Here is a 22,770-nt window from a genome sequence, read left to right as displayed (position 1 = left end):
ATTAATTGCACATGTGAAATATATTAATACTTTAACCTTGAAAATAGATATTTTTGTTCTATTGGGAAAACCATATTCCTTGAAATAAACAATTTTGCAAGTAAGAACTGAGCAATATTTCAGTGATAATATAGAAAAATAATAATATCAAAAGATGTATTCAACAGTCTTATGGCAAGCACTCAGCATGTAGGGCACTCAGGTTCAACTTTACATTCTTCCAGCAAGTAGAAACTTGAATATTGGTCTCTCCTTTCCAGGGCTGTTGTCCTATACACAGGACTACCAGCTAGACAAGATTCCTCTTCATCTCAGCAGATTTTTACACTTTCAAAAAACAAGCTTTTAGTTTTGTTCTGACAAAAAAATAAAGGAAATGTTGAAACCTCTAAATTTTTCAAGGAATGGAATTTTTATTTTCCAGCCAAACACAGTAATTACAGAGACCTCTGAGCTGGACACAAACCCTGTAAAACTTGAGCAAGAGTCTGAATTTTAGGCTTGCAGTACTTGGGCTGAAAATCAGGCAGCATTTGAATCAAGTCTCACATGAATATAATAGAAATGCCACCATCTCCTATTGTAACTGCTCCCATACTCACAGATTTGAAGGAGTTTCAAATGTATGGATAAATACTGGAAAAGGCCCAAAACGAACACAAAGGAAATTCAAGTCCTAAAAGCTATACTGGAGCAATCTGAAAGGCTTGCTTTAAACCTGTTAAAGGAAGGAAATTCACAGTTAAGACTGAAAATCCTGGCTGGAGCTCCAGCCTTCAAATACATACACTGCCTTGCAGAAACAAAAAGGGGTAGGCAAACTATACAAATCAAGACCACAGTGTCAGACTGGATTTCCAGTTTTAACTATGATTTGTGACATATTAGAGAACACTTTATTTCATTCTGCTTCCATAAAGTTGTAGCTCTCAGATGGACAGGCCAAGAATAGCCAAACTAGCTGAGGGTCTATTATAGCAGCAAAATCACCACCTTACTTGGGTAGTGAATGGATTTCTTGCTACAGGTCCATAAAAAATAAGAAAAAAAATAGAAGAAAGGAAAAAAGGAAAAGAAAAAAAAAAGCAAGCAATACTTTCAGAAGGCACAGCACCAGATTTAACAGTAATTGCCCTTTGCAGTATAAATCTCTTTGTTTTACCTCACACAGCACTATCAATCATGATATTCTATGCAAGTATTTTAAAGCAACTTCTGGTAGTTTACATCAAACTTTGATTAGGCAGTTACCATAAATCTTCCACAAATGAGGCTTAATTTAATAAATAATTGTATATATACACATGGATACACACCCATTTATATGTATATAGTTAAGAGTTTTCCTGAACAAAGGCCAAAATTAGCTTGAGATCAGAGATATGGCTCAGATGACCTCTTGAGGCTCCTTCCAGCATAGTTCTTCCACATAGCTCAGGATGGAAATTCCAGAGCAATCAGGGTAAAAAAATGTGTCATTAACCAAAAGGAAATGCTCAATTTATAACTGGCATGCCACAAACTCAGTGTGTGGAGAGGCCAAGAATCAACCTGAGTAGTAGGGACATGGAACAGAAAAAGTCCTAACAGAGGTGTCAGAGCCATTACACAATTTTTGGGATGTCATTGAGCTCACTTGTCACCTGTGAACAGGAGTGACAGTGAAATCCAGAACCAGTGTGAGAATTAACCAGTTATTATTGCAAAGGGCTTTGAAGAAAACAGGTGCTGAGTAAAAACCCTGTGTATTAGTGGGATGACTAATAAAAATGGTTAGTTACAAGGAGCAAGAATCTAAAGCAAGGAGGGTACCACAGAAATCCAAGACATCTGGGGAGGAGTATCGGTGTAATAAAATGAAAATAAACCAACCTGTGTTATTTGGCAATCCCACATGCAAACCACTTGAATTTTACACTTCTGGAGCTTATGTCATCGTTGAGCCTCCACCTTCCACTCTGAGAAAACTGCTGTTTAGAGAACTAGTATTTTAAAGCATATGGGTGGCAATGGGGCAGCTTTTCAAGAAAACAACTATCCTATTTAGTCAAGTCACTAACTGAGACACTGTTAAATTGTTTTATACCAGAAATGAATACACCTCTTCCAGCATTTTTAAGAGGGGATGCAGAAAATCACAAATACTCCTTAAGATTTCAAGAACCTCTGGTATAGTTAGAGACTGCAAGTGTATTGTGTATTAAACAAAGAAACAATCCATGCTTTTAAAATATCATTCATAAATCCCCAAACCCCTCCCATTAATGGTTACTGTGTGATTAATGTTTGTACTGGGCCATTTTAATTAGTGAAACAATTCAGAGTTCTACCTTAAAAAGCAGCTTTGTGAAACTGCAGTAGTTGCAGAATATTTCACTCCTGGGCTTGATAAAACACTAAACCAGAAACTGCTTTCAAATAACTGCCTGCCACAGCACTTTTAGCCAACTTTTGCACCTGGTGCTGAAGGAAAAGCCAAGTGAACTTTCACTCGCTTGTTGCACGTCAGCTTCAATGCGATGTCTTTCTTCTGTTGTGTTTGGGTTTCTAACTGGAAGAGACAAGTAAGCTAAACTAGCAGCCAATCAATCCCTAAATTCTAAGAATGCAATAAAATTTGATACCAATAAATCTTTCCTTTTAACAGCCAAAAGAGATTAACAAAGGTATTTGAAATTTTATCCTCCTCTGTACTTTCAATAGGACGATTACCTGACAACCCTGTTGAATCAAACAGCAAAATTAAAAGAGACACAATTAAGTTTGTATATACAAGGAAAAGGATATGCATTTATGCATATCCCTAGTAGGTCCTCCATTATATATTAGCCTTGATGTATTTTTCTTCCTCTTACAATAAAAGTTAATACACCTTTGGACTGTCAAATAAAAATCCAATTGGTTGAGACACGGACCGTCAATATAAAATAGCTTTGCACAGCTTCCTTCTTGCTACAACCAGTCAATTTTTTTCAGCTGTGTCATTAATTTGTTTCATGACTCAGGGAGAATCCACTTTGTCTTCTTTGTACTTTCATTTCTCATCAGTAAAGTGATCAATTTTTTTCTCAAATTTGGAATGCTGATGTTGGCATAAGATCATCAAAAACAAAAATGGTAAACAACATAAAAACACACTCAAGATTCACAGATGATTACAAAGTAGTTGCTGAATATTTTGAGAATGGTTGTGAGTAACAATATCTGCTGAGTATAGTGAAGTTGATATACTGGCCTCAGGCTGTGTGTCACTATACAAGTACCCATTACTAATCTATAGATAAGATACATTTGCTTGTATGTGATGGTGCAGAGATGCCAGCATTCACATCTCCATGTGTATGATACATGTCCATAGAAGAAACATTTGTCACAAGACTTTCTGTGTTACCAGGAATTCTCTCCTGAAATGTAGAATCTGTCCCTTCCCTTTCTTCGTCATCTTGTGCTCTCCTTCACACACAGACACCAACAGCCCATTCCACCTGTTCCATCATTATCCACTTAAGTTTCTCTGGCCTCATCCAAAATTCAATTTGGAAGTAACACATCTGCTGACTTTCACTCCATTTACTACTTCTTGATGACTTCTCTGTCATCAGCACTTAATGTCCTGTAAAGCTACTTCCCAAACTCATTCTCCAGACCAGATCTTCTGCAGGCTCCAATGCACCAGCCACAGTTTCTCTTTCAAACCCCTCTGCCACTTATTTCAATTATTCCCATTCTCTTGCTATTGAACATTTTGAGAAAGTGTCATGGGAAGCTCTTCCAAACTCTTTCCACTACAAGGTTGTTTCCATCTTTCTCTATCCCACTACTTTAAAAAACTCTTTGCTAAATCTCAGGCTTTGCATTCCTTATTCACAACCTGGGTTCCACTTCAAGCTCCATAATTCTTCTGCTACAAGAGAGAAAATAAGCATTCCCACAAAGTAGCTCTTAGTTTTTGTTCCTGAACACCTTCTCTTGTCATAAATCTTTGGCCTTTTTCCCAACTCTGACCCACATCAGTAGCTGCATCCTATCCTGCCCACTGAGTTTTCAATTTTTCTTTGCTCTCTGTACTTTCCCTCACTGTGTACAGATGTGCTCAGTCTATCCTCTCTCTTAAAGAAAATGTATCTCAAGTCAGTCTGTCTCTCCAAATCTTTTCTGATTTCTTTCTCTTCATCTATTAAAAAACATAGACCACAAAGTTTTCAGCTAATGCACAGACTTCTAACTCTGTCTTGGATCAGCTCCAAGATGACTTTTCATAAATCCCATCCCTTAAAACTGTTCATTTTTGGGACACTGTGTGCCTCTTCCTAGCCAGAAACCTGGGCCTGCAGTTTCCTTTATGCCTTTATTTTCTCTGACTTTTCTACCGCTTTGAACATTTTTAACCCCCCCTTCTACCATCAAAGAAATTCCTGTTTACCTGCTTTCCTCTTGCATTGCTTTAAGACTTCTGCCATGGGGGAATTCTCTCTCAGTTGGGAGTTCTGACTAAACATAGAAATCTATGTTTGAGCTGGTCACCCAACACATACGTTATAGTCACTAGACAAAAATCACCCTTCTGGGTCCAAATTCACTTCACCCAGAAAATAAATCACAGAAACAATAATTGGTCTGGGTTGGAAGGGGCCTTAAAATCACTCAGTTCCAACTCCCTGCCATGGGCAGGGACACCTTTCACTATCCCAGATCACTACAAGCCCTGTCCTTCCTGGTCTTGGACTCTTCCAGGGATGGGGCAGCCACAGCTTCTCTGGGAAAACTGTGCCAGGACCTCACCACCCTGACATTTAAATGCCTGAAAGAAGCCAAATAAACAGTAGCTTACAAGTAACATTTCTCTCTATTGTTTATTGATTTTTTCTCCAATAAGCACAGGATTTACAGGAATATCAGGAGTAACAACTATTGATAACCAATAATTTACTGAAGTACTTCCTATGCCATGTGCCCACACAGTGGTAAAATGCCTTTACCCAAGATATAACAAAATGGGCAGTCCAGGCACATAATGATAGGACAAGAGGGAATGGCTTTAAATGGACAGAGGTGGGTTTAGATTAGGGGCTGGAAATATATTCTTTACTGTGAGAATGGTGAGGCACCGAAGAGGTGACTTTTTGGTGCATTTACCAGAAAAGTCTTAAAACCAAAAAGGGAAAAATCCTCACATTAAAGTGAAATTTAATACACATTTTCTGTGCCTGTATAGCTTTCATTTTTCTATGGAACACATGAGTTAAAAAAAAGCATTGATACTTTTGGATACAGTCATACAAAATTCCTAATATATTATCTTTAGCAAAGGAAAATTCTTCTGCTAACATACAGCAAAATCACAGGTATAATAGAGAGTTAATTTTACTCTCAGCTGTCATCTTTGTCAGGAATGGGTTACAGCCCATACTTGTCTTGCTCCGTTTATTTGCAAGTCTGAGATAAAAGACTGTTTGTGCAAGTTTTTGTGTGTAAGTTATTTTCTGTCTACTCAAGGACTGTGCAGCCATCAACACTCCTATCAGGTAGAACTCGTGGCTTGAAGATAAAAGAACACAGAAATAAAAAGCATTGACATCTCCCACAATTAAATAAATACTGATCTAAGGGTTTCTGCTTTTATCACTGTTTTTCTTGGCCAGTGACACTTACAGACACAAAAGGGCTGCATTTGCCAAAACTAAAGCACTTAAATTTTAAGAAAACAGATTTTGCAGCACTTCAAGAAGTAAAATAGCTTCTGCCAAGTTTTGCAGTACTTGTTCACTATTTGTATTTCCAAAATAAAATTGTTTTGAATGATGGTAACACCTTTGCCTTCAGCTACTGTTTCCTTTTGCAGAAGAACAGAACTGGAAGATGTTGAAAAAGGTAGAGAACTTCGGTATCAACAGCTGTCTATTAATAACCAAGTGCAGTATTAGAAACTCAGGACCTCTGAACACTAGGTGTCAGTGTAAGAAATGGAAAAATATCAAAAACCTGTTGTTTCCAATCAGGTGGATTAGCTAAGAAACCACAAGCAGCTGTGACCACATTTCCTTGTAACTCCGTAACACTGTTAACAAGCCAATCTTCCTAAAATATGTTATTCTGAAACTATCAGGTTTGCTTGAAATCAGATAAGGTGATCTAAAAATTACAATGAATTTGCTCTGTTAACCACTTTGAGATGACCTTTAAGGTTTATAAGTTACACTTCAAGACCATGCAGAGTTTTACACTACTTTTTCTACTACAGATACCCATAAATCAGTTTGTGTCTTTCTCAAAGTTTACAGGTTGCTCGCTTTTTAATTTTTTTCCCCCTCAGAATCAATGAAAAACTACATATCTATAACAGAAATACAGCTAGTGCCTGAAGCCACAGAGGTGAGATGTCTCTCACTTCACTTAAGAAGTCTAGATTTTAAATGCATGTCCAGAATTTTAAGTAACTATGTTAGGGCATGGAGAATCACATGCTTGAAGTGCCTGTTTATCTCTCATGACACAAAAGATGAGCTGGTGTTTTTACCTCCGCTTTAGAAAAAGATGTTTGCCATATTTGTTTGCTTTTATGTTTTACCATTAATAAATTTCTGATTATTTTCATTTAATGTACTAATTTCTGTCAGAATCAGAACACTAGGCAAGATGGGTCCTTATGTGCAGGACAGACTTTACACATATTTTCATATAATATTCTATTTATACCATACAAAGAAATTAAAGAAAGAATGAAACTCTGAACATCAACTTTACATTTGGCTTCTGGAGCTTGAAATGTTCCTCAGAATCATAATCAGAATATTGATTTACCAGAGTTCACCATATTGAGCAATACCAATCTAATGATTACTCTTTAAATTTCTTAACTTCTTGATTTGTTAGTAAGTGACATCAACAGAAGTAGGCAAAAACTCTGAACACTGCATCTGTACACTGAATGTCCCTGCTTGTCTCAGCTCATCCAAGGCCTCAACAGGTGTTAATCTCTTCTATTCTCCTAAAATTTCACATAAAAATTAAATAAAGGATGTATCTGTGTTTTGGAAACATGGGCTGGGTTCAGCTTATCAACTGTTTCATAAGAATCCCAGAAGCCAAGGGAATTGAGTACATTTATATTTAAGAATGCCACAGATTCCAAAGCCCCCATAAGTGAAATTTCATACCTAGGTAATTCCTCTAGTCCAACGGCCTAAACAGGAATGTGATGTGTGAAGGGTGGAAAAAACAACCATGTAAATATAGAGACATAGATTCTCACACATTTACAGTACCCAAAAATCCATTATATTGTTATTAGAGGCCCAGTCTGATACAGAAAACCAGGAAATACTGGGATTATTGCTGCCTGCACTACCTTCATTTTATGTGTTGTAACCCAACCTTCAAGTACTGATGACTTTTTGTTTTCCATTTAATTTAGTCAATGCTTCAGATATTTTTTTTTTACTATTGAACATTTAAATGCTGCAATTGCACAGAGAACAATTAACCACTTGCTAGATATGAAGCCTCATCTCTCTTTTTCTCTCCCATATGGGGAAATGCAGACAAACTCACAGCGCTGGTACCCAGGGAAATTGTTGTAATACAGACTTATCTTCCAGTTTGATTTCTTCCAGGGCAGGTGTGCCACGTGTTTGCTGCAAATGCCTGCATGTCGTTTATTCGACTCTACAGCAGGAATAGAATGAATAAGGGCAGGGTTTCTCCCAGATGATTTTTGTGAACTCCCTTTATCCCATCCATGAAAACACACGGCATGTTCCGGCTTGCCGGGCTGTACATCCACCCTGTGACTTAGTACAAAGTCTGAATGTTTAGTTAGCCAGAAGATTGTTTCCATCCTGTGATTCATTAGGTCCCTATGGTACCCTCGACTTCCTTTATTTTGTACAATCACAAATTATATTAGTTTGTCTTATTTTGATAACCCCTTTAATTAATGTCCTACACAGGAAACTTTATAACTGTTTTAAAACAGACTCATAAAACAAGGACTTTTCCTGTTGCTGGGGTGACATAAGTGACAGCTGCATGTAACTTTGGGATATCAGTGGGTAATTCCTGCCCATGAAGGAGCTGCTTTCAATTCTTTCCTTCTTAAAAGGAACATCAGAGATGTTACAATTTGTATATAAAGGTTACAAGTCGAACAGCTCCAAAACGTAGTAAGCAAACCCAGAGCTGTGTGAGGTTACACACGTTAAAGTGACTGATCCAGTTTGTGAACAAATAACAACTGTGATCTAATTTCAAAACCTAAGAACCTCTACATGCAAAATACCTCTAAAGGACCAAGAAAGCTTTATCCTTGTTTCTGTTTAAGTCCTTATTTTTCCTGCTCGCCTCTCCCATTGCCACAGTCTATTTCTCTGGAAGGGCAAATGATGGTGAGTTTTCCTTTCTCCTTCTTTTGTTTTAAACTGCAGTAAAAGAATAACAGCTGCAGGAATAAGGCTGGGAAGACAAGAAAGTACACCTTGATCCAGAAAATATACAGTCCTTTGAAAACATAAAATTCATGCTACCTATGATAAGTAACTGTATTTTGTATCAGTAAATTTATACCCATCACTGCATTTTCACCATTCCTTTTCCTAGGAAAAAGAGGCAAATGACTACCCAATCTTTACTAAACTCACTATAAAAGCAATTTATTCCACAGAATAGATTTACCACAGATCTACTCAAGACTCAGGCACGCTGCTTAATTTCTGCATCTCACTCTAAGTTTTCTACCTATAAATTACTGCTGCATTTTAACATCATCTGTGTATAGCAGTACAGACTATTCACCTGCTGATCGGTGCTCTGTGTTTTGGTTGAGATCAAAGGACTGACTCTGAATTAAATGTTGCGCATGTAAGAGATAATTTATTTCAAATAGTAAAAACAACAATAAAAAAATTATCCATGTTGTACACTCAAAGTGTTCATTTATTCATATAAGTAACTCAGAACTCAAATCATGCTCTACACAGGAAGCAAGAGTGGAATATTAATAGCTTTAGGTATCAGCACAAGTTGTATGACATTAAATAACATAGGAAGATAAAAGTGAATGATGAAAAAAATTCCAACGGATATAATGTACAGTATGATTCTGGACAATTGAAGTTCCTTTAAGTTGACACTACTGATTTCTAAAAAAAGGCAACAGAGCGGGTCTGACTTCAATCATTTGATATCACCTGGAAAGAACAGAGTCCATCTTCCAGCAGACACACATTGGCCGACAGAGAGCAAACCACAATTCTATTAACATGAGTTCTACCATTCATTACCATCTTCATATGGACTTATCACACATTACAAAGAAATACAGCAGATAAAACATTTAAAGGATGTAGTCCAAGGCTCTTGTGATGTGCTGTGGCCCTCCCTCTGAGCAGCCACTCTTTTGTGGACAGACAAGGTTACTTACCTGTGTTTTTGTTGCATATATGTGTAATTTACCTATTCCTTTGTTCAACTCTGTCCTACTGCTAAAATACCTTCCATTTTGTAAAAGCAAATCTAATCTCTTCCCAAAAGATATTCAGTATCTCTGAAACAAAATGTAAAGGACTGAATTTCAAATCTAGTGCAACACTGAATAACCAAACTCTGTGAAAACAGGTGCCTGCACTCCTCCTGCCATACCTAGTGTGCCCAGAGAACAAACTGCTGGTATTTCATTCTGGTAACAAACACCAAGCTGATACATTGCCAGCATAAGGAAAGTGATTCCTTACCAGCTCTTCTGATTTAATTAGTGCATCATGAACTTACTGTCCATTTGCTTTTGAATGTGACATCTGAAGCATGAACAAGAAGCTATGGCCCTATCAAGATAAGATACTAATAATACTTAGCTTTTAATATTAGTCTAATAATACTACATTTTCTTATGAACCAGCCCAGAATGATAAAAGTTTTGGAGAGAACTGGTGAAGGTGAAGAGGGACTTTTTCTCTTTCATAAATATTATATAAAACAACTTCCAAATTGTTTTATATAATATTTATGAAAAAGTGTATGTGCAAATCTCTCAACAGTAGTTTATTAATGAGCAAAAATTCCTATTCCAATTCTCTTAGTTACAGCTTTTTTTTTTTTTTCCACAAAGTGCTGAGTAATATACATTTGTCCTAAAGGGGGATCTTCAATTTCCCTTTCTAAGGGTCTGAACAGGTATGAATAGGTTATTATAGAAGATGATGCTTCAAAACCTTCTTAGTGCACATGGAGATTGTATCAGACATGATGGAAGAATGAAATAGGTTTTATTCCACTTCAAATGGCTCATCCCCTTCTGATTAACATCTTTTTGCATTCCCTGTAGAACTGTTTTTGCAGGCACAACTTTCCTTGTATTATTTGTGCCTAACCATAAAGAAAATATAGCTTTGATTGGAACCTCTAGTCTTAGCCCACATGAAGAAGTACAGTTTTAAGGTAACATGAAGGCATCTATAAATTCCTTAAACATTTACCTATAAAAGAACATTTGGATCTGTTACCAAATACTATCAGTCAACAGTGAACTTGATTTCAAATTAAAACTTAAATTCACTGTGCTTATCAAATACACAATACATCAAATATAAATGCTTGACCAAAAAATGTACAGAACTTTCTAACACAGGGGCTTCATGATTTTCTGTTGCTTGATATACAAAAAACAAAAGGTATAATAATTACAATATAAGCATAAAAATTCAAACTCATGACACAAGTATGGTGGAATTTATCTCTCATTTTTCATGCTTATCTCTTATATATTCAAACCCAAGCCAGCTGTCAAAGGATTCTTTTCTTAGTCAGCTGAGAATATAAATTTTTTGAGAGATACAAACCCATTCAACTCAGAAAGTAATTTTAGGATGAAATGAATTTTCCTCTGGAGATGCTCATTTCCTCCTATACATTGCTATATATTTTTAGTAGAATTTCCCTTTATGCAAAGCAGTGTGCATATTACTCAAAATACAGCCAAAAATGGATCATAAAATACGATGAAGACTCTTAAAAATCTGCTTTCCAAGAATTTTCCTTGTTAGTGCGCTCATCTGCTAGAGCAGCCGGACTTCATGAAGTGCACAGTGGTTTGAAGCAGTGACTGTATAAATCTGCCCAGACCAGACCTTGATTTAATAGAGTTCAGATCAACTCTGAAAATAGGAAGCTGGAACTATAAAGTTGTGAGATATCAAAAGTCAACCAATCAAAGGTAATCATGCTGGAAACTTATTTTTTAATGTAGAGGCTCAAACCTGGACTTAATCAACAAGAACAAGCTCTTCTGGCAAATGTTTACTATGAAAGATGTGTGCAACATGCCAGCTTTATTGCAGGTATAAAAGTAATTTCTACAGTTTAGCTTTATATTTCTATTAAGGATGGGAAAATGGACATGAATTAAACAAGAAATCATTAAATTACATAGTGAGAATTGCATAGTCCATTAACATGAGCAATATGACTAAATCCAGGTGGTAAGCAATAAATTTACTTCTGCAGTCAGCTTCTTTTATAAAAATAGCATTTTCCTAGTACTGGGTAAATACCAGCAAAAGCACCTACATGCAAAGTGAAAATTTCATGTAACTACACAGGAGCTCAAATAAGGATGTGCAATTGAGGGTGACAAATGTGCAAAATTCCCTATCAGAAGCCCGGGGCATGTAAAACGCTACTGATTTAAGAGTTCCGGCATGTGAATGTCAGAGGTCAAAGCAATGAGCTATTAAAGATACTTTCACTTCCTCAGAAATAAAGTGCTGTCTTGGGCTGGGAGGGGAAAGGTTAGAAAAGCTGTTTATCTGCCGCTCCATTCCCATTCTTCCTTCTGTCAGGAAATCCTACAAGCTCCTGCACCCCACGCAGGGTTAACCCTGGGTCACATCCAGCCCCCGAGTAGGTTCCCGGCTTTGATTAAAGTGCAAAGACCACATGGCCACAGCGTTTGGTAAAGCTCAGCTCAGCTCAGCCTCGGTGGGACAGGACAGCCCAGACTCCAGCACCTTACTGCTGAGGGAAGAGCGAAGCCACGGCCATCCGTTTGCATAAATTACAGGGGTCATTAACAAAGACAAAATGTTACTTTGTCAGAGCTAAAGCTGGAATAAGAACTACAAATATATGCCCAGGACAGAGTGTTTAACCAGTGGGAAACCTACAGAGAGGGGAGAGATGTTGTCCCCTCCAAGGAGCCACGGGGCATGTTCAGGACAGCCCAAGAGGAGTGTAATAAGGAAAAAATCCACGAAGATGCCAGGAGACTGTGGAGCCAGGGATACACTGTTGGGTTGTAGAAGTATGAGCAGAAAGAAACTGCCTGGAGCTGGAAGGGAAGCCAAGGCATTTGCTGAGATGCAGGAAACTACCGAACGGCTGCTGGATTAGGTGCAAAGCTGAAGGAAAACACCTGTTGCAGGCATACAGTGGGCAAGGGGAAGTCTTATTTTAGTACATTTCTATTAAAAACATAAATGTCTTATATGCATGAATATGTATATATATATTTTTTTTTAATCACACATAAGTATTTTTAATATGTGCTGTATCCCAGTCTGAATTTCATCCCTTGACAGAAGTTTTTAGCTCTAGTTAATGTAGTACCAGAACCCACCTTGAAACTTAAAAAGCCTTGTCATTGCTAAAGGGCTCATTACAAAGAGGAGGTGTGGGAACTTGCAGCTCAAAGCTCTAGCTGATCCAAGGACTCACCAGATGTAAATATTAGTTATAATAGGCATTAGTATAATCTATATATGTTAGTTCCATATAACGTCCATTCCCACACGTGCTGGTAATTTCATTCAAATCACAGAACTATTAAGATTGGAAAAAACCTCTGAGATGATCAAGTCCAACCATTAACCCAGCACTGTCAAGACCAGCACTAAACCCTGTCCCTCAGTGCCACATCTACATGTCTTTTAATGGCTATAACAAGAAAAACACACTTCTTATGAAGACACAGGTGGCATGTCAGATTATACCTTTCTATACAAAGGTGTAGTGATTTTTCAGATGGCAAATTCATGCCATGGTGTTAAATGCCATGACTTATTTCTTAAGAGGAGCTGTTGAACTTTAATAAAATATACAGAGTTCTAAATTTAGAGTTGTTTCTGACAGATGTGATTCACAACAACCTCATTTATATAACACTTTCACTGGCTTTCAATATATTAAAATAGTCCATATTTTGGAGGGCTTTTTTGACAGAAATCAAAACATCTCATGGAAGGAATATTAATACATAAATCCTAAGCAAATAATGCATTAACACAAATAATAGAACATAAATTAAAAAAAAAAACCAAAAAACACAGCAAGGCAGACTTGAGAAGAATAGTCAGTTCTTCTAACAACTTAAAGTTTCTTTAACAAAAAAAAAACTCATCAGCTTACTTCCCAGGGATGGGTGGGGTTGCATATCTGGTTCCACACATCACTGAGACCAGAGCATCACCCTCTGTTTCTGTGTTTTATTTGTTCCTAAACCCTGGACTATCTATTATTAGTCATTATATCACAAAAATATCATGTGGCTTGAAGGGGTTTTAGAGTGCAGGCTATTTTGCCAGTTATGTTCTTACCAAATTTATCAGCTGAGTGTGGACAATGTCTTCCACCAGAATTGCAGTTTCGTGGAGTGGCCTGCGAGCATCTCCCAGGGAAAACCTGAAACAAAGAGGTTTATTGCAAAGTTATGGAAATTAGTTAAAAAGAAAAGAAGTACTGGTCTCCTGAAAGATAAAAAAAAGAAAATACGAATAATAACAGTAAGGTTAATACACCTGTATGTACAGAAATGGATCACTCAGCCTGGAGCAAGGATTATAAACCAAAGTCATGTGATTCGTGGAACAAAAGAGCTGCAAGAACATACACTAAAGCATGTGTGGAGAAAAACTGAAAGACTGAGGAAACAGACGAAAATCCAGTTTGTAGCAACATTTGTGTACACCCCTCATTAATAAATTGGTAAAGATGTAAGAATGGATGAGGAGGAGACTGACCTACCCACTTTTTTTGCCTCAGTCTTCACTGACAACCTCTCTTCACACACTCCTCTGGATGATCTTTAATGTCCTTTCCAACCCAACACATTCTATAATTCTATCATTCCACGAGAAAAGAGCAGGCAAAACTGCAATATGTGCACTACTAAGTCTGCATTTGCAGCCCGCTTTGTTTAAAAAATTACCAAATAACTATTTGAAAAGGTAAAATACCAACAACTTTTTTATCCCCATTCTAAATGCTGGTGCTAACAGGTGGAAGAAACAAATAAAGGGTAAACATTTTTTTACATAATAATGTGAGGCTCCTAAAGTTTACACTGCAACATGAAATGGCAGGAGGTCACAAAGAAATAATAGTTTTCATGTAATATCACAAACAAAAGGTAAGGTGAGGCCAGCAAGGAACATAAAATGAGGAATTGTGACAATGCACTTTGCAAGGCAATTTTTCCTATTCCTACTTTTCTTATACTTCTTTTTCTGCTATTTCTTCCTCTCTAAGAAACGCCATTCTTACATCATTCTAGAGAAAGAGAACTCTTATGCTGTTTAGTATTCCTCAGAACATTTCTGAGAATAAAACATTTTCTCTTCTCATAAATTTGAGTTTTTAAAATACAAAAATTTGTACAGTAAAATATATTCATTGTAAATTAAATAGTACAGACCAACATTAAACTACAGATTCTTATAAAAATGGTGAAAATTATTTTACAAGCAAGACTCAAATGTTTATAGGTGACTGAATATATCAATTATTTCCTCATGAAAGTATTAGTCTACCTTGCAATACAGTAAAACAGTATTTTATCTAGAAACAACTAAAGAGCTCTGTAATAGGGTTCTTTATCTAATAATGAAATTATTTCGTGTTCTGCAAAAAGCATTCCAAATTCTAATAAATATCAGCCTGATATGTGTAAAAGCTCAGTAAGAGCTACTCAGGCAAAATCTGAGCATAATCCACTGTACAACACTGGTCATAGCATGAGGAAATTACACTCTACATTTGCCCCTTATCATTTGTCTCTCTTATTGTGACTGTACATTTCTAAAGTGAACAGAACTCAAATAATTTTTTCTCCATTATGCAGGGCTGCACATGTACATAGATTAGAATGTCAGGCACTTCCTAGGACTATAAGGACAGCACAGCAATCTATCCAGAAACTATTAAATGTATCATAAACTGCAAATACATGGACATAATACAGGAAATACAGATAAATAGAAATAGAAATATTTATTATCATAGTACACTGGAAGATTAAACAGTATTTAAGCCCTCACAGATTCAAAAAAAGTGCTCATACAGGATAAAGTTTTTATTTTTCTCTTTTTTTTTTTTAACAGTAAGGTTTGTAAGTAAATGAAAATAACAATTAATACTTGTTTTTAATCACACAGGGTATACAAAAGCAAACAGAAAAGTTATCTTAAACATAATATACTGTTCATTCTTAACTGCTGGTCTTCTATTTTTTAAAGGTAATTATTCTTTCTTTTTAAGGCTTCAAATACAAAATAAATTAACCGTGCAAGACAGCAGTAAACACCTGGTGTCTAGCATGATCAGCATAGACATACATTTTTCATGTTCACAGTTTTACTCAGCACCCCAAATGTACAAAGTAAAGGGCTTGGGGTTTGTTTTCCAAAGACAACAAAGTGCAAGAAGCAAAATCTATTTCTGAGGCAGGATGCTGCCTCTACATTGAGCTGCCCTCCTCATCTGCATTCTGAAATCTCTCTCACAAGTAATTCACAGCTCACCAAATGGCAGGAGGGGCAGAGGAGTTGCAATTGTGACACAGCTCATCAATCTAAAAAGAGACATAAAATATTTTTTGGTCCATTTTGATGGACCACTCAGAAAAAGGGGAAATGGCTTCAAACTGAAAGAGGATAGATTTAAAACAGATACCAAGAGGAAATTCTTCCCTGTGAGGGTGGTGAGGCCCTGCACAGGTTGCCCAGAGAAGCTGTGGATGCCCCAGGATCCCTGGAAGTGTCTAAGGCCAGGTTGGACAGGGCTTGGAGCAACCTGGGATAGACGAAGGTGTCCCTGCCCATGGCAGGGGCTTGGAACAGGATAACCTTTAACATCCTTTCCAACCCCAACCATCCTGTGATTCTGTGATAGACAAGAGTTGATGCTGAGACATGAAGAAAGGTTCATGTCAACTGCACTTCCTGATGTAACAGAAAATCAAGTTCCAGATGCACCTATATTCTTCCTCCGTCACTTCCATGCTTTCTACCTTCCAAAGCTATTTCTATCTCAGTTTGCCTTCACTGTTTTCCCACATAACTTCTGCCAGCTTCTTTCCCACACACAGAAAACTAGATACTGGCATGGTGGTTTCAGCAAAAAGTAAAAACCACCACACCCACCCACAGCCGCTTCCTTTTCCTTTGCAATGGATCCAGGATTTTCAGCCACTAAAATAAAAGTAAAGCTTCTGTATTTGTTAATTGTATTTGTATAGCATTTGATATGGTTCTTGATTCTAACATACTTTTAGGATAACATTCTTTAAGACACCAAACACAGCCTTTTTTTATGTCTTTCTGCTACCAGAGGTAATAATGAGAAATGCACAAATAGCTTATTACTTTAACTCTTACTTTTTTTTCCTTCACTTTTGCATAGTACCTCTCCACAGCAGAATAAATACTAAACTACGAGTCAGATGGCTCAGATTTTCCCAAGTGGCAGAATACAAAGTAGTTTCAGAACTAAAAGAAAACACTTTAAAAAAAAGACCCCCAAATTTGGTGCCCTTGCTTCTGGGAAGTGAAGCTGAACTTGATGCTTTAATATAAGTTATGAATTTCATTTCACATGTGCTTTGCTTTTATGGTTCATGAGAGTCTTTTAAAGAACCTTCCATTCACTAGACATATTAATAAGTCTTCCTATTAAACACATAAAAAATCTGTTGAAAATAAAAAAATAGTTGTTTCTCCACAGGTAAATACTGAAGAGGAAATATATCAAAATACAGCATTAGCAGGGCATCAAAGCAGTAAAGTATTATGGAAGACAGTCCTGGTAATAGAAGCATCAACCCATTAGGCATGTCCTACAATAACAAAGGCTTCTTAGAAGATCCTATTTCAAAGGTTTGTCTGTTTTAAGGAAACATTTTTACAAGGGGGGAATCAACTTACCCAGATTTTCACAGGAGAATTAAAATAGTAGCATGAAGAAAGAAAAGACTGCTGCAGCTCTTTTATTGTTTACTTTTAGCTTCTATTTCTAATTTATTTAAGTTCCTGTAATGATGTTTCCAGGCTCTTCAAAAGGGTAAATGTCCAAGCCACTAAGTGCCTACATGAAGTATCATGGTACTGTGTGTAAACACGCTCATACTTGGCACATGCTAAGGTCCGACTGCTGCTCATGGTGCAGGGACTGACGTTTATAAGAGCTTCAAAATGGGCAGCTACAGAAATACAGATTTTTGCTATATTTTCAGGGGTTTAAGTGCCTGAGAAAGGTATTGGGGCAGGCAAGGCACAGGCCTAGTTCAAACACCCTGATGCAGAGCTCTCCAGGTGGCCAGACCACCAAGAGAGTAGACTGTGGAGACAGAGAGCTCCTGCAGCCTCCCGTCCTCCACCGCCTCAAAAAGCTGCCCTGGCCAGAAAGGAACTATAACCAGGGTGGCTGGGAGTGCACTGAGCTAGAATAAACAGTTCCCTCACTGGGGTTTCTACTGAGTTCACACTATAACAAGGCTGCCCCAACACATTCAGAATTTACCACCTCAAATAAACGTGATGAATCCAGCCTAGGGAAAGTATAAAAGCAGCCAGGTAGTCTGGTGGGAAATATGTGCTGCTTTTTTTTTTTTTTTTTCCCCTCTTCTAAAAATCCCTAATAACTCTTCTTTTCTGTTTCTACATATAGGATGAGCGTGTGCCAGGTGGGCAAGAAGGCCAATGGCACCTGGCTTCTGGCAGCAGTAGTGTGGCCAGCAGGTCCAGAGCAGAGATTGCCCCTATGCTGGACACAGGTGAGACCACACCTCCAGTGCTGTGTCCAGTTCTGGGCCCCTAAAAAAAGAAAGACCTTGAGGGGCTAGAACATGTCCAGAGAAGGATAATGGAGCTGGGGAAGGGTCTTGAGGGGCCTCAGCCTGGAGAAAAAGAGGCTCAGGGGGGACCTTCTCAGCCTCTACAACACCCTAACAGGAGGGTGCAGACAGGTGAGGGTCAGCCTGTTCTTCCAGGTAACAAGAGACAGGATGTGAGGAAATGCCTCAACTTGTGTCAGGGAAGGTTTAGATAGGCTATTAGAATAATTTTCTTCACAGAAAGGTTGGTCAAGCACTGGAACAGACTGGTTGAGGGCAGTGGTGGAGTCACCAGACCTAGAGAGATTTAAAACATTTGTAAAAGTGGTTCTGAGTGATATGGTTTAGTGACTGACCTGGCAGAGCTGGCTTAATTTTTGGACTCGATGCTGGAGGGTTTTTTCCAAGCTGAGTAAATCCATGATTCCATAATCCAAACTGCATAGGGCAAGCAAATACTTCTGTCCTCAACACAGAGTTATTTACTTGCTCCTGCCTACAACCAGACTGGGACTGTGGATCACAGGGATCCATGTGCCTGCCTTGCCACAGTGACCTGAGAGGGTGCACACAGTGCCTGTGGGAGTGCAGCCCATGACCTGCACGAGAGGTTTGGGATCCACGTAACAATCTGGACATAAATCTGGGCTGCATATTGGAAAGACCAGAGGGTTTATGAGTTGGCTACTGGAGGGACCAGGAGGTCCACAGCAGCTTCTGGGGAGGCTGTGGGGTTTGTCTGTGAGACCCACTTGCTTTGTGTGTCTCTGCAGGTGAGGACTGAGCTCTCCAGCACAATGACCAAGCTTGAGACTACTGGATTTAGCAATGACCAAGGTGTGAGTGCTCATCACGTACAGAACCAGCTGATTCACTGTTATCAAAACTAAAACCAGGCAAGGATCCCATAAAATCACATAGAACAAATCAGTTACTATATATATTTGAACTGGGTAATGTGTGGGGTCACATCTCCTCAGCATTGTAAGAACACACAGCAAATTTCTCTTCTGCCAGTTGTTTGGTGGGAATGCACTTGGAATATGCAGCATATTAATTCTCACAGATGTTTCCGTATTATAAGGAAGTGTTCTCTGAAATATATTAAATATTGGAAACCTGACAGCCAGTTCATGACAAAGAAAATCAGTTTTACAGTACTGGGCACAAAAACATTCAGAAAACTTTCAGCAATTTGCACACCTGAAGGATAAGCACTGCAAATTACTGTAAAACAGTAAAAAGAAGCTTTGGAAAATCAGCAATACAGTATCTTGAACTAATTCACTTTCATACCAGGGGATACCAACTGAGAAGACAAAGATAAAAATATGAAGATCAGGTCCCTCAGATGACAGAAAATTAGGAGACTCCTCTGACGAGAATGAGAATGAGCCTGTCATTGCAACAGACAACCCAGAGAAAATAGCATAAGGATAGTACCTTTTTCAAAATCTCAAAAGCTAAAGATAATTCCTGTCTCTGCGTTTTTTTGCTGTGGCTGCTGCCGAACAAATTAGGCAGAAGTAAAGACTGAAAGGAAAGAGATGACTGGTGCCAAACCAGAAAATTGATCAGACACACACAGGAGGACACACTGTGCGGAGAGTGGAAGAGGAAAGAACAAAATCCAGGAGGAAGAAACTTCCCTGAGTAAAAGGATGATTCCAATAGGGAGAAAAGAGATAAATAATGAAGTCTCAAAATAATTTCCATTTTATGTTAAGATACATTATATCAGAGAGAGAGAGAGGTGAGGTTGCTGTTTTGTAGACTTCACTCCCTCCTGATACTGTCTGTAAACTGATACATTAATTTAAAAAGTAAATAATCTTGCTTGCTATATTGCCTAAACTTAAGAAAAAAGAGAACAATCTGAACCACTGAGTTATGCTAACTAACCAGCAATACTTCTGTCCTACAGCACTACCTGAAAAAGCACTGGAATTTATATTGCTGTTTATATGTTTGTCAGCTCATCAGGTAACTTCTACCAAAGTCCTTTTAGAAAGAAAAGGTAATAATTCCATCAGAGTTCATAGCTAATATATTTATCTGCTTGGATTAATGAAATCAAGTATGGAGAGGTTTCACACAACATGCTGAGCATGGTTCTTTACCAGATTTAGTGCAAGTATGATATGTAGAGTCAAACATCTCACTACCCTGATGATGTGAAGAGCAGTAACTCCCCACTTTCCTTCTTCTACAAAGACTAGAGATACTACAGGAAGTTACAAAAACTAATTACCACCTATTTATGCAACAAATGGAGACATCCTACTGTCTTATTTAAATGCTGTAATATTAATTAAAATTATTTGATTATTAAATTATTGAATATTTACTACAAGAAACTCAGGTAAAGGAAAACACTTTTCCTCAAATGTGTATGGCAATGAGAAAGGCAAGTACAGGAAGAACCTGAAATGGCAGATACAAAATGGGGCTTTTTCACTCTAAAATTAAGCTGTGATGTCTGCAAATATTGGAAAAGTATAAACAACAAGAAGAGAAACATTACATAATACCATTTAATTATTCAAAAGTACATAGTGACATGTAAAGGGATAAAATTTAGAACAGGAGAGAACAAATTAGAAAGAAAACATCAGAAAACAAGAATTAAAACCCTCTGTAAACATCACAGAAGGAAGAGAATCTTCACTGCGGGAGACATAAAAAACTAAGTTTAGCCAAGAACTGGGGAGGGGTCTTGTGATGCTAAAAAAGTACACAAAGGAAATCTTGATTATGTGAATTAAAATAATTTAAAAAGAGATATAACCCCATTCCTATATGGTACATCACTTGCAACTCTGTGCTTGGAGTCTGAAACAAACTTCACTGATGTTTATAATAATTAAAATTCTGAAACCAATAAAAGACTTAATGATGAAAAATGATTTTGAGCATATTGAAAAATTTATAATGCTTTCTTAATGGTTACCCACAAATAGTTCTTGATAACCAGTGTGGAAAGCACCATTCAAACAAATAATTTTTCCCCTGAGTTAAGACCTAAACAAGGCAAGACCTTTGTTAGAGCAACTTTGTTTACCTGAAAATGGAAGTAGTTTGTTGACACCCTGAATTTTTAAATGGTGAGGTCTGCCAGGCAGTAGGATTAACAATGCCTAACATCCTGCCAAATGAAAAGTCCAATTCTTCTCACAAAAAGACAAACCCTGCCCTCAGTGTCACCAACATAAATCAAGAATAACACAAAATCCTCAGAGATAAATTTCAGAGATGCTGAAGTCTCCCAGCTCTATGGGAGGTCATTTTGTTTTGACTCAACAAAGTGTTTTAAGCATGAACCTTCTGAATCATATTCTTAAGCTGATTTTGAATGCTTAAATAACTTGCAGAAACAAAATAATATCCTACATTTTCCCTTCAGAAAGAGCAACGTTTGTTCACATTCCCTTACATACACTATAAAGTAGGCAGTAAGGAATGTCTATCCAATTTTTTCCTTAATAAGCTCATCTTCATGACTGCAAAATCATAGTCTTGCAGGCCAGAAGAGGGGAAAAAATGGGGGAAAATAAGATACCACTTTATCACTTCTACTCCATGAATCACAGGCCAGCTGATGTGTGGAGACACCCAGTTCAATTCCTCCACTCAAATAATTTCCTAAGGGCTGCATCCACTCGACCCATGATGGATACTCCACAACCTCTCTGCACAAGGCTCTCACATGCTTGGCCACCCTCACAGTAAAAGACTCTTTTCTTTATTTTTAACTGGAATCTCCCGTATTTCAACCTGTGCTCAGTGGCTCCTGTCCAGTCATTGGCCACCACTGAAGTAAACCAGGCTTTGTCTGCTTTATTCCCTCCCAACAGGTATTTATAGACATTGATAAGATTTCCTTGATCCTCTTCTCCAGGATGAACTGGCCCAGCTCTCTCAAGTCTCTCTTACATGAGATGCTCCAGTCCCTTAAGCCTCCTCACTGGATTTGTTCCAGTATTTCCATGTCTCTCTTGCACTGGGAAGCCAAGCAGTGGCCCCAGAGATCCAGATGGGTCTGTGCAGTGCAGAGGGGAAGGATCACATCCCTCACCTGCCTCATGCAGCCCAAGGTGCTGCCAGAGCACACTGCAGCCACTTGTCCACCTTCAGTGCTGCCTCTAGCCTGTTCAGGTGCCAGGGGTTATTCCTCTCTTGGGGCATTACTTATGGCACTTCATGAGGTTCCTGCTGGCACATTTCTCCATTCTGGTGAGAATGACAGCACCATGACAGGCTCCATCAGCCACTCCTAGTTTTGTATCCTCATCAAACTGTGTCCCATCACCCAGGTCAATAATGACGACATTACACAGTGCTGAGCCCAGGATCAATCAACCCCTGGGATCATCAGAAGCAACAGCCCTCCAGAGGGGGAGGGCTGTTTACACCACCAGTACCAACCCTATGAACACAGCCCTCTGCCCATCCCTTTATCTATTTCATCACCTGCACAAGAGGATGTTACAGGAGAGGGACAAAAGCCTTGCTCATGTAGAGGCAAACAGCACTCCCTGCCCATCCCTCATGCACTGCACTGTTATTTCACCATAGAAGGCTGATGTGTTGGTCACAGATGATTTCCCCATCATAAATCTGACAACTCTAAATCACTTTGGAATCTTTAATGGGCTCAGAAATTATTTATAGGATGA

The 22,770-nt window shown here is 38.1% G+C and overlaps 1 protein-coding gene across 2 annotated transcripts in view; it reads right to left on the bottom strand.

Moving 5' to 3' along the window:
• Nucleotides 1-22,770, bottom strand: part of SUPT3H (SPT3 homolog, SAGA and STAGA complex component) — a 253,517-nt gene that overhangs the window by 114,008 nt on the left and 116,739 nt on the right. For both annotated transcript variants that reach the window (XM_021527234.2, XM_021527237.2), the window contains exon 3: nucleotides 13,584-13,668. In XM_021527234.2, the coding sequence (XP_021382909.1) occupies nucleotides 13,584-13,668 (85 nt within the window). The remainder of the gene's footprint in view (nucleotides 1-13,583; nucleotides 13,669-22,770) is intronic.

This window comes from Lonchura striata, chromosome 3, assembly GCF_046129695.1.
Source record: "Lonchura striata isolate bLonStr1 chromosome 3, bLonStr1.mat, whole genome shotgun sequence".
Classification (NCBI taxonomy): Eukaryota; Metazoa; Chordata; class Aves; order Passeriformes; family Estrildidae; genus Lonchura; species Lonchura striata.
Note: the sequence above shows the minus strand (reverse complement) of the source record. Positions and strands in the feature narration are given on the sequence as shown.